The 12,027-nt window shown below is 44.5% G+C and overlaps 1 protein-coding gene across 2 annotated transcripts in view; it reads right to left on the bottom strand.

Annotated features, from left to right (window-relative positions):
* Nucleotides 1-1,010: 1,010 nt before the first annotated feature.
* LOC103914964 (calcium-activated potassium channel subunit beta-2) overlaps nt 1,011-12,027 on the bottom strand; it is a 159,550-nt gene continuing 148,533 nt past the window's right edge. For both annotated transcript variants that reach the window (XM_009321700.1, XM_009321701.1), the window contains 2 exons: nt 9,551-9,746; nt 1,011-3,115 (listed from right to left, as the gene is read on the bottom strand). In XM_009321700.1, coding sequence (XP_009319975.1) covers nt 2,831-3,115; nt 9,551-9,746 — 481 coding nt within the window. In that variant the 3' untranslated portion in view covers nt 1,011-2,830. The remainder of the gene's footprint in view (nt 3,116-9,550; nt 9,747-12,027) is intronic.

Here is a 12,027-nt window from a genome sequence, read left to right as displayed (position 1 = left end):
TTATGGCGCAGCATGTTAAAAGCAGCATTTGACGTGTAAATGTCAGGACAATCAACTTTCCTGTCACCAGAACTAAAATGCACAAATACAGGTGCTGAAAATGTCACACCCACAACCAAAGAGCCACTTTATCGCAGACCATGTAAATCATCATGTAAATGTCCAACATCAGTGTCCGTAACGGTGTGGAAAAGCTACCACAGCTCTTTGCTAGTGAGGCCGTGCACCATTTCTGATTTGTGAATCGCAGACGGCAACATAGTCCTTCCTTTGGCATCGGTGACCGAGCTGATGGTGGGGAGATGGATGAAGGACATCCATGAGGATGGCAACACCGGCCACAGATCAAACCTCTCTGCTTGAAGGGAAAACAGCTTTGTTAAGGTTGAAGATGCACCCTGGGAGCCACCTGGGCTGTCTAGAAATGGGTCAAGATGCCTCCTCGGCTGTGTGGTTCTGGGACCCTCACCTAGATACCTCCACTCTTGGCAAAACTTGCAGAATAAGGTTTTGTAACAACAGTGAGCATCTGCAGCCTGGAGCTCCTCGCGTCATGGGCACCAGGCGAGGAATCCCCGTGTCCCTGCATGGTGGCACCCATGCCCGTGCAGCGGAGGGGTGGGGTACCATGGCAGTGGGGCCTTGGTCCCCCATTTCTGTCCCCCAATCCATGCTGGCACCTGGGGTGAGTCATGCTTTCTGCTGGTGGACGGGAGGTCAAATAAAGGTTGCTGTCAGTCCACCAAAGACTCTGCAACTCCAGTCCTACTGATGCCGAAGGTGCCCAGATCCACTGACGATGGTTTCTGCGAATCCCATGGACTGATCAGAACTACATCTTTGCAAATAAACATTTATGCATTCCCTGTTGCATCAGCACTCTTCATTTTGTGGTAATAGAAGCTACAAAGAAAACTCTGATGAAACAAGCCAGATCTGAAGGCAGAAGATATTGAAATCTGGAAGATTTAATTTGATATTTTTATTACATATGTTTGGAGCCCTGATTATACCCCCACCCTCCAGGAATTTATTTACCTAAGGAAAATTATACTATTGATTACAAGATTGCAGGTTCATTTTCACTGCTGAGAACTCATTTTTTTACAGCTCACGTTACACTTGCATGACTTGTAAAGTTTTGTAACATCTTGAAATTTTTAATGCTACATTGCGGAAAGGTACTTACATATAGATGAACTAGGCAGGATACTTGCTTTGCAGTCTTTTTGAGGGGAAAAAAGTTAGTTTCTTGGTTTGAAAAGGCCTGTAAATGATTTCTTTGAATTATTGGATAGTGAGTTCACAGGGTGCTCACAGGAGCTGCCTTGCATTTGTCCTTCAGGCTGGGTACAAAATGAGAAACTGCGAGAGATGTCTTTAAAACATAACATAAGAAGGAATGCTTTCTACAGGGGAATAAAAATAAATTATGCAGAAATCATGACTATAGTGTGCATGAAATTATACTGGCAAGATCCCCATGGTAAATATTTGACAGCTAGGACAACATCTTATTCAGAATCTCAGTTTTTCCAATAAATTATTGCACCTGGGCCTTTTAAATCATAATTCATGTCAGCCAGCACTGCATATTGAGTTAAGGTCAGGAGAGATTTCCAGGTGTATTATGATGATTATCTAACAATTCAGTTAATAGAGCCATAGAATTGGATGAGATTTTTGTCAATTCCGATGTCACAGCAACAGAGACTTTTGACCGAAAAAATATCATAAATATTGGATAAGATCCTGCAGTGCTGCTCCTCCATGTTATGCTATTATCCAAGGATGAAGGTTATAAATACATTAGTTATACTGTTCACTTTCCAGTTGGTAAAAACAAAGGAAAAAACCCCCATAATCAAGTTCCAATACACAACTAGATATAATATAGCTTTTTCTTTATATATCTGTATATATATCAAGTAAAAAAATTTAAAATAGTTGGAAGTAAAAAATGAAAAAATAGCTGATTGTGTTATTTTTTTCTTTACAGTGATATGGTAGCAAATACAAGACAAATGAGTAATAAACCTTTATATAAGGTGTTCTGGTCCCATCTCCATCAATAGGGCTCAGACTAGAATAGAAAATGGAATAAGGTGATTTTTGTTTTTTGGCTACAGCTTCTGCAAGTGACAAAGATGATGTTGATAAGGCAGAAGGAAATTATAGCACTAAATAGAATAAAACTCCAAAGTGTTTTCCAAAAGACCTTAAACACCATAGTGTAAAATTTACTTCTGAACTGGGGGAGCAACGACAAAGCATCACCAAGTCCTACTTAGGCTGAAAATACTGTATGCTTATCCTGGCCTCAAAATACATCCCTTTTGTGCCATCTTACCATAAAAAAACCCTATCAATGCTTTCCTCCCCCCCCCCGCAGCTAATAATAAAAAAGCAAAGCCACAAATCCATGGAATGGACCGAGCCAGATGTGAGACCTCAGTGATGCGCAAGTGGTTGGCTGCCCTTTGTCCAGTAGTGAATTTCCCCCAGAACCCTTTACACTGAAAATGTCAATTAACTAAGCTTGGCAAATGGTCACACTGAGCCCTATTTTGGCTGTAGAAAAGAAAGAAGTACTAGTCTCAGCATAAAACAAGGTCATGTAGATGGTCAACACAAAACAGTATTTTTTTCAATTGTCTGCATAATAATAACATCATGTTTGCATATAGAACAGCTTTTGCATTATTGCTCTACTTATAAGAATATAGTAAGGAACTTATAACAGACTTGCACGTTACAAACTTAAGGTTCTTTGGTGAAGAATGAGAAAACAGTATTTTCGCTGTAATTAAATCTCGGCAAGTTTTCATTTTTATCTGTTGATCCTTTGGATTCTCTCACAGAGGAGGGAAAGGTATTGAGTCAGCTTTACCATTGCAACGATGGCGACCCCGCCGATCATCATGCAGGTGGGCCAGAAGAGGGAGTGGAACAGCACGTTGGAGCTGTACAGTTTGGTTAATATCACGTTCTTCTGAACGCCTTCGGGGTCGTAGAAGCAGGAGAAGCGTTGGTACTTTCTGAAGTTTTCCATCACGACGTTCACCAGCGACATGGATTCCTCATAATTCTTACCGCACTTGGGTATGTATGAACACTGGGAAGAAATTAGGGGTAGAAAAATGCATCTCCAAACCAGATACAATATCTGTTTTCAGGTGGCAAGCAGGAAAATCTCAAGATGATTATGCTTTTCATAATAAGAGTGGAATACTATTAAGCTAATAATAAATTTATCACAGACAAAACTCAATATTTTGCACATTACAGAATTTCCCATTGGAGAACTTCCAAGTGCTGTACAAACATTAATGCTTTAATCTGCACAGCGGCCTCGTGAGATAGGTGAATATATTCTTGCTAATTTACACATGCAAAAATGGAACTGATGAAGTATCTCTTCATCTTAAGTGGCATGCATATGCTCGCAGTTAGAGGAGTAATTGACTCTTTGTAAATACAAATCTGGTAGTTCAGATCTCACTTGGATCAGATCAAAGTGATCATAGTGGGCACAGGAGTTCACTCACAGAGGAGAAGGCTGACGAGAGAGCTTTATACAAATATTCCCATGGGGGTAAATGCCTTAACTAGGGACAAATAGATAGTCTAGGAAAAAACACAGTTTTCCTACTGACAACCCAGAAGACTTTCATTCTAGCTCTAGCTGAAGATCAGCCTGGCTACCAGGATGGCTCTTAGTCTTGTTTTTGCTCTTGACCCCAGCGTAAGTCCAACAGTTCCTTCTCTCTGAAGATGCTGCTTGAGTTTTAGGCTCAGTCACAAAGAAAAGAAGATTTGGGGGTGGCTCTATCTAACACAGTTTCGACCTAGCATTCCCAAAGAATACTGAAACCAAGTTAATTAAAAAACTAGCTTATGGAGTCCCTGCATTGAAGATATTCCATGGGACACATAGGACGGTGGACCCAGGCTGTGCTGACCATTCCCTGCAAAGAGCTAGTGTGGGCTGGTGAGGTGGTGGGCAGACACACAAAGATTGAGACTACATCTGGATTTTGACCTAGAGCAGAAACACCTGAATTTGCTATTGCTGCTGCTGGTCTGGAAGAGGATTGATGGGAGCAGCTCAGGGCCCCTGACTCCCTCCTCTCTTCTAGACACTAACACCCCTCCACACCTGAAGGTTTTCTACACCTGCACAGGATTTTGATTAAATTCCCTGCCTAGGCAAGAACTGCTTGAGGACAGGGAGAAATCTGCTGCTCAACTTCTTGTTGAACGTGCATGGGAGGACCCAGCAGGTCATTGTTCCCTGGCAGTTACGGGGTGATTGTGGGTCCCCACCATGCTCCCTGCTTGCGCAACCTCCTTGTCCTGGGTAAGCACCTAAAGTAGTTCCAGATAATTTAATGAGAGAAATTGAGTTTTGCAAAGGAAAAAAAGATGTTTTGATTAAAATAATGTGACCCATGGCTTTTGATTATTATTGTTTTAATGTATATACTTTATAAACGTCCCTCGGTTCTTTTTCATGACTATGCTATGACTTTTTGTAACGTACTGTGACAAATCTCTAGTCCTAATAATGATCAAGGGATTAACCTCACAACAGGATTTGATTGATTCATTGGCAAGTTTATTAGCACAGAGTAGAATTTGAAGCGTGGCAGAAAGATTGTCTGGTGTTAGCAGACTGGAGCATTAAGGGTAGAGCATGGCAGCACTGCCATTATGAATATTTCATAGAGCTCTAGAAATTAAAGATGGAAAATATCAGAGCAGTAATATCTCATCCATCTTCCTGCCAGTGCAGGTCTGCTCCCTCCAGGATATTCTCTTGCACTCTGCCCAGCTTTGTCTTAAATGTCCAAAGCCACAAGCCCTCTCCCAGTGCCTATGACTCTTTAATAGATCATAATCTAATAAGTAGGGGAAATTTCTCGCTGAAGCGTACCTCATTTTCTTTTACTAAACTCTGTGCTATCGCTGTCATAACAGCAGTATTTCCAGCCTAGATGGTTTTTTTGTTGTTTTTTTTTTCTTGCAAGTTTGGTACTATACATTTTTGTTTCTTGAAGTCCCAGCTGTTACTATCCTGAGCAAGGAGATTAAATGAGGACTTGGCCACTCTTGCCAAAGTCCAGCCCTCCCCCCTTGACAGAAAACAGCAGGCACATAAAAGCCCAAATGATAACAGATTCCTGGACTCAAAGTCTGTGGAAATGTCCCAAGAGTGCAGCAAGGGGAGGTCTGACTTCCTGCAAGTCTAAGTATTTTCCAAGCATTTTCAAAGGAGACCTGATGCTGAAGCAGAACTTGAGGTGTTACCTCCTACACCTGATGGCGCAGAGCCACCAGATGTGTCAGGCTGGTCAGGCTGCCCATGACGTGAAGGTCTGGGAGCATGAAGCTGTGAAATGCAGTTGTGCAGGGGAGGTTGATTTACTTTGCCTCTCAGCCAGGCTCCTTGTGCTGAAACTGTCTCTCTCCAGATTATGGTCTCCCACGCGCTCTCCAAGACATGGGTGCCCTTTACTCCATATGCTATCTGCCTCGTCCCAGTTCTCCTGAGCTCCTGGAGGCATCTTGGCCTCAGCTTTGAGGAGCTCCTCGATGCAAGAAATCGCTGTGTGCATTAAGTTGTGGTTGTGGGGTGCTCCTGATCTCCTTTCACTCCTCGGCTTCCCCAGCGAGATCCCAGGGATAGCACAGGGCTAGCTCTGCTGTGCTGCAGAGGTCATTGGTAAGCAAGTAGGTAGACATGGATAATGGGATGTTTTCAGTGTTTTCTTTGGTTTGATCTTCGTTTAGTTTTCTCCAATGCCTGGCAGGGAATTTTATATCCACAATTTTTATGCTGTACCTGTGAAGGTAGACTACTAAATCTATGCTGTTCTATTACACCTCTGCATTGTCAAACACTTGGAAATCTGCACATCTGAAAGTAAACAACGTCTGGCTCTCTACCTCAAGTGAGGATTCTGTGATACAATGTGAGAAAAGTGGTTCTTGTGTTACTTGCAATCTGATCACAAGAAGGACATACTAGGCAGTTACAGAGAGAACTTGTTATTACATTTCCAGCTCAGCTTTTCTGATCTAAAGTACTGGATAGGTAGCCCGTATGAACCACTTCTGGACATGCCCAGCCCAATGCCCTGCTCAGTGCAGAGTCGCTCAGGGACTTGCCCAGTCAAGTTATGAATATCTCCAAGGATGGAGATCACACAACAGCTCCAGGAAAGCTGGGGGCAGTTTCACTTAAGACAATGAAGTTACACCGACAACCCTGTTGCCAGAGAGGCCCCCATTTCAGGCTGGGCAGTGAAATACATGGCTCTTGTCATATGTCTGCAGTTGGGGTGTATATCCCCGTCACACTGAGCTTGGAAGCTGGGACTGGAAACTTTGATAAGATGTGCTGTGGCAATCTTTGTGAGAAAGTGGTCAGGACGCCAATTTACACCTCTTTTGGAAAGTGCAACAGGTTTGAACCGAGGGCTGAAGGAGGAGCTTTGTGCCTGTGTTGGCTTGATATTGATTCCTGAAGACTGAATTCTCCAGCCCCAGACCAGAAATGGGTCTGCTGGGAACTGCAGCTGAACATCGCTGCTCCCATGGCGCCAGGCAAACTCCTCCCTGGGTTGTAAATACCTGAACCTTCAGCGGGAAACCATGAGATGCCCCATCATTTCTTAGTCTCAGGCACTTATAGATGGCATAATGGTGATTCTGGTGATTAAAGCCTGCTTGTTTTCTCACTTATGGAGCATGGGTATAAATCTGCAGTAGCTCTGATGACACGAAAAGAATCAAAATGATATAGTATGAGATTGAAACAGGATCTCTAGAACTGCTTTAACTACTGCAGCCCTTCCTCAGGGTGACAGCCTAGCTCCGTGGTCTGGGTGCGAGGGGACACCGGCCAATTTACCTCTCCCAGAGGCTGTTACAGCCTCTGACAGCTGAGAAAGGAAAGTGTAGCTGTGAAAGCATTTAAGCTGCTATGGTTGTAGTATTGACGAGGGGCTGGGCTTGTCTTAAAGGCTAGAGATAAAGTATGCACAGAGAGAGCAATGAAAAGCCATGATAAACCTTGTGTGCTTTCCTGGGAAAGACTCGAGCAGCTCGACTGGTATCCATTTACTTCCCACTGATTCCCACCGGAGACTGGCAGCAGCGCACCGTAGATCTCAATATAAATTGCACCTACTCCTTACCACACCTTGTGGGACAACAGCTGCATTAGACAGCAAGTCTCCTAGGTTCATCATTATTTAAAATCAACATGCATTTTGCTCCATCCATGCTAGCTGGCGGGGAGAGGAGAGAGACAGGCTCCAGGTGCTGCTCTGTGTGTGCAGCGGTGCTCAGAGAGGCAGAGAGGTTGGCGGGGGGCATGCTGACCTTTTGAAGGTCACTGGTGTTGGCCTCTGAGGGTAAGCACCATGCTCTGCAACGTCCCCAGTCATGTTAGGTCTCAGTGAGCCAGGGACGGCTTTTTTGTTTGTTTATTTGGCAAGGAGAAAGATAGGAAATGCAGACCTGAGTAGGTGGATGGAGAGACACATCTAGCACCCAGCTGGGGCATCACAAGACCAGCTGTGCTCAGGGCTGCTCTCCGGCTGGGGGAGAGGGAGCACCCATCCAGGGAGCTGAGATGGGTTGTGCTGATCTGAGCTTGGAGTCTCTGCTGATCCCAGCCAGGCACAAGAAGCAAGGTATTTTATAGACATTGCAAACTTCCATTCAAAACTGTGTTTGGATTCAGGTCACATAGCCAGCAGCATGTCAGGAAAACCTAGGAATCCTCCCGAGAGCAGAGCTTAACCTGTAAAACAACCTTGGGCAGGAGAAGTATTAACTGTGCCTACAATAAATTAAGAGGAGGCAGCATCTGGGAGAATTTCAAAGTCCATTTCAGCAAGCAAAAATCATCAATAACAGAATGTGGAGATTTATGCTGAATCTCTTGATTTATTTGAATCCAGTGGAGCACAGAGACCAATATCTGATCTGTTTTAATCAAGTTGCGGCACGAGCATCACTGGATTTTGCTTCTGCCCCAGCAGAAAGTGGGGTCTGTCCTGCTGCAGGCTTCACGAATGGCGAGTGCCTCTTCTGCACTGACACCGAACCGGAGGGGAAGATGGGGGCATTCTTCTCCATTTCACACTTCAGATCCAGAGGACTTCGTCTCTCAGCTACGGGAGCTAATTATCCAGCAGAATAACCGGCCCAGTGCAACCATGCCGTGCTTTGACTAATTTTAATATCGCTTCATCTTAATATGCAGAAGTAATTTGGTCTACTGAACTGCTGCCATAAATAGAAACACAATAGGTTACATTGTCAGCAGTCTGAACCGGGGCTCTGCTGTTATGGGCTGTGCTTTGCCAAGTGCCCATAGTTTGGGGTTCAGTGACTTTGGATAACTAAGTAGTTAATGCAAATCTGGCACCTGTAAGTCTAATGACTTAGTTGTGTCCTGGCTCACCGCAGCTTGCAGTCTTAGGTACCCAGGCGCTGTAGATACAAAGAAAGGAAGGTGGGGAGAGGGACATTTCTTAGTCTGATCCTGCCTTGCTCCATGGAGGCAGCAAACGGCCACCTGTGAAGAGGCGGTCGCTTGCCTGGGTGTGATGCACAGCACTGCATCAGCTGCACAGCTGTGGCTGCGGGCCGGCGGGGAGATGCCTTCTGTGCATCCTCTGCATTCATTATAGCCTCCAGACAGGAGCTGTCTCCATCCCACCTGGATGGACTTATGCTGGATTTTGTACTTGCTGAAGCAGAGAGAGGAGTTCTTCTGCAGATTTGTTAAAAATCATTTTTTTGGTTCAATGTCTGGAATCAGGGAAGTTGTGCAAGAAAGGTAGGCTGACTCCTTAGCTTATACATGCCCAAAAGCCAGGCCTTTTATTTTTATGCTGCTGCTTTTATCTTGACAGTCCCTGCCCAGCAAACTTTCAGCATCTTTTGCAGGGGTAAGTGCTGTGCCTTGACTCCAGTGGCACAGCTGACCTCAGCGGAGATGTTCAGGGAGCAGAGTTTGTCACCAGAGATTGAGAAAGAGACACGTCTGCTGTTAGACACGGGGCTCTTGTCTCTCCGCGTTGCCTTGCCTGGCCCTGCGGTAATAAGGCCATTTCTGTTCTCACTGCCGCGGATACTCTGTGCGCATCACTAGGGGTGTTCGCTATCATGCAGAGCCATATCCGGGTGGGAAGTGACTTGTCCACAGCTCCACAAGGATATCAATGTGACAAGTGCTCAGTGCTAGCCTGCACCTGTAAAGCACTGGCAAAGGATGAGGGAGGGTCCAGCCCCCGGGGCCACCATCCCGTGCGGGATGGGCAGCGCTCTATGCATGGGATGGAGGTGGAAAACTGCCCCCTCCAGAGATGTGAGCTCAGTTTGTGCACTGATTTCTGCTTTCTCTGCTCCATATTTACCAGGGAAGCAGGAGCTGGAAGCCTTGTATTGCTTTAAAGTGAGGAATGGGTATAATAAGGTGAGCAGCCCTCCGGAAACCCATTTAGGAAGAAATTTTATTCCATGCTCCTACCTCAGAATTAATTTTCATTGTTTCCTCGGTGTGGTAGAGCAGAAGCTTCTGGCCAGAAGAGGTGAGATTAACGTACACCTGGAGGCAGGGGTACTGAGAGATTTTCCAGCAGTCTGGACCACAGCTAAATGAACAGTTGAAGGTTTCTGTGATGGATGCATTGAGAAGCGAGCACTGAGCCTCTTCTGTCCAGACACTAAGTAGGAAAAAAAGAGACATTAGGGCATGGTAAGAATGGGCAATAAGCACTAAACACAGCTCAGGTTTTCCATTAGGGATATACCAGGGGGTATCTTGTAGGAGATGATACATGTTGCAGAGCTGTGAGCAAAGGCTGGACTTTCTCACGTCACACATTGCAGACAGAGTATATTATTCTGTAGTACCTAAAGTTTGTGCTTTGGGCACAAAAATACCTGATTCACTTATGTGTATGTATAAATGAAAAGGGAACTGGAACTTTTAGTCTGGAGAAGGTATATTTGAAACCAAAGGAAATCAGCAGACATATCAGGGAAGAAAACTGAGCAGCCTGCCCTGGGAAGAGCACAACAGGCACTGTGAGTGCTGCATGACAGGACACGCTGGACCAAGACTTGACGGTTAACCACCAAGTCCAGTTCAATTTAAAGTGAAGGCTGGGAGGATGACTTTGAATTACCAGGGTATGTATATTCATATGCATGAAGACACAGTAACACACAAGCGGTACCGCATGCAGTCCCGCCTGTGGAAAAGCTTTTTCTAGAGGCAGCTTGCTTGGTTTTCCATAAGTTAAGCCAGCTGATGTAATTATTCTGGAGGATTTCAGCTTATCTCCAGTTCATCAGAGGCTAAAACTGGAATGATGGAGCCTGGCTGTGCACTGGCAATGTTCACTTGGGTTTCTTGCGTGCATTTAAAAATCTACAGCTGTATTTTCCTTAGCAATGAGAGCAGTGGGAAGGGCACACTGAGGGCTCTGTGCGAGGCCCTTCATGGTCTTGGAGAAAGGTTTCACCCCAGGGCTCCCCTTTAGCCCTGCTCAGCCCCTCAGCTCACACCCAGTGCGGCTGTCCTGCCCCTCACCATGAATGGGCTGAGGGTCTGCCCATCCCTCGCCAAACCTACAAAAGGCTTTACACGGTAAGTGATATCAAAGATTTCTGACTAATTCTCTTGGTGTTTTACTCTGGCAGTAATTCTGCTTGTATATTCCGTTTTACATTTATATTAAATTATGCTATCATTTCTGGGGGGAAATCAAGTGAAAGGATTTTTTTTTTCCCTTCCCAGGCCGTATTTTTTTGGAGGGGTATTGCTGTCTGTAAAGGAGAACAACCCCTAAGGAGATCTGGCTGTGTGAAGAGAAGTGACAGCAAAGACTCCTAGGTTGTCTTCTCCTCACTTTCACCTTTCTGACTGCTGTTTTATTCATGCATGAGGGTAATAAAGTAACACCTGCCTACAACGGACTTGTGAAGATGGAATATTTGATACTTTGTAGGTGTTTTGATATCTTCTGGCAATTTTTCACATGGTTTGTAATAGAAATCATCTCTTTCCACATGAGCAATTTTGACCTTAGCAGCCTCTGCAAGTGACCCTGATATTGCTGAAAGGTCTGGGAGAGCAATTTGGAAAAGCAAATGCTCTTGGATACTTAACAGGTCTTGAACTCTGTTTTCAAAATCTAAACTTTGCCTGGATTTGAAAGGGACAAATAGCTTATCGCACAAATAAGATGCTGCAAATCAGTACAGTTCATCCTCAGGCATGGCTGTTTTTTCCTTATTGTTGCAGGGTCAAGAAGGAATATTTTCCTGCAGGTACGCTAATATAATTGAGGATGTTCAAACCAGTTAACTGTAGGCACTTATTGTATATGCCTAGAGAAGAAGCTTGTGGTGTATAAGCCAAAATGTGCCAGGTATTGGCTGCTGCCTCAGGGTGGTTTTGGGCATAACAGACTAATGTTTTGATCCCCAATTACACAGTTTTCATTCTCTTAAGTCCACTGATCAAGGCAGAAGATACATGGTTGACAGTCTTATTACAGTCTGGGGTGGATTTTAAATAGGGCTGGTGCTTGAAAACTGATTTCAAATGCTGCTAATGAGTCACAGGCCAAACTTTCTGCTCTGTGGCAGAGAAGGAAGCCAGAGAAGGCCTCAGAAAAATTAAGTGCAGTGCAGTAATGATGAAAGGTGATCTTTCACTTTCAGCAAATTCCTATATTTCAGGAGGATTTCACTTGTTAAAATGAAAGTGATAACCTACGTGGAAAACTACATGCTACAAAGCAGCTTGATTTCTTTCCCAAATTAATTCTCCATTCTTCATTTGAAAGTGTGCTGTTTCTTGAGGCTGCTAAATATTTTTGCTGTTTTCTCCTGAGTTTGACTGGGCTTTTAAGCAACATCCCCTGAGAGGCTTACAGGGTTAAGCAGACAGCTGACCAGCTGCTACACATATTATATAGGCATTAAACTGTGCCA

The sequence above is a fragment of the Pygoscelis adeliae genome, unplaced genomic scaffold, assembly GCF_000699105.1.
Source record: "Pygoscelis adeliae isolate BGI_AS28 unplaced genomic scaffold, ASM69910v1 Scaffold223, whole genome shotgun sequence".
Classification (NCBI taxonomy): Eukaryota; Metazoa; Chordata; class Aves; order Sphenisciformes; family Spheniscidae; genus Pygoscelis; species Pygoscelis adeliae.
This window is presented reverse-complemented; position numbering and strand designations above follow the sequence as displayed.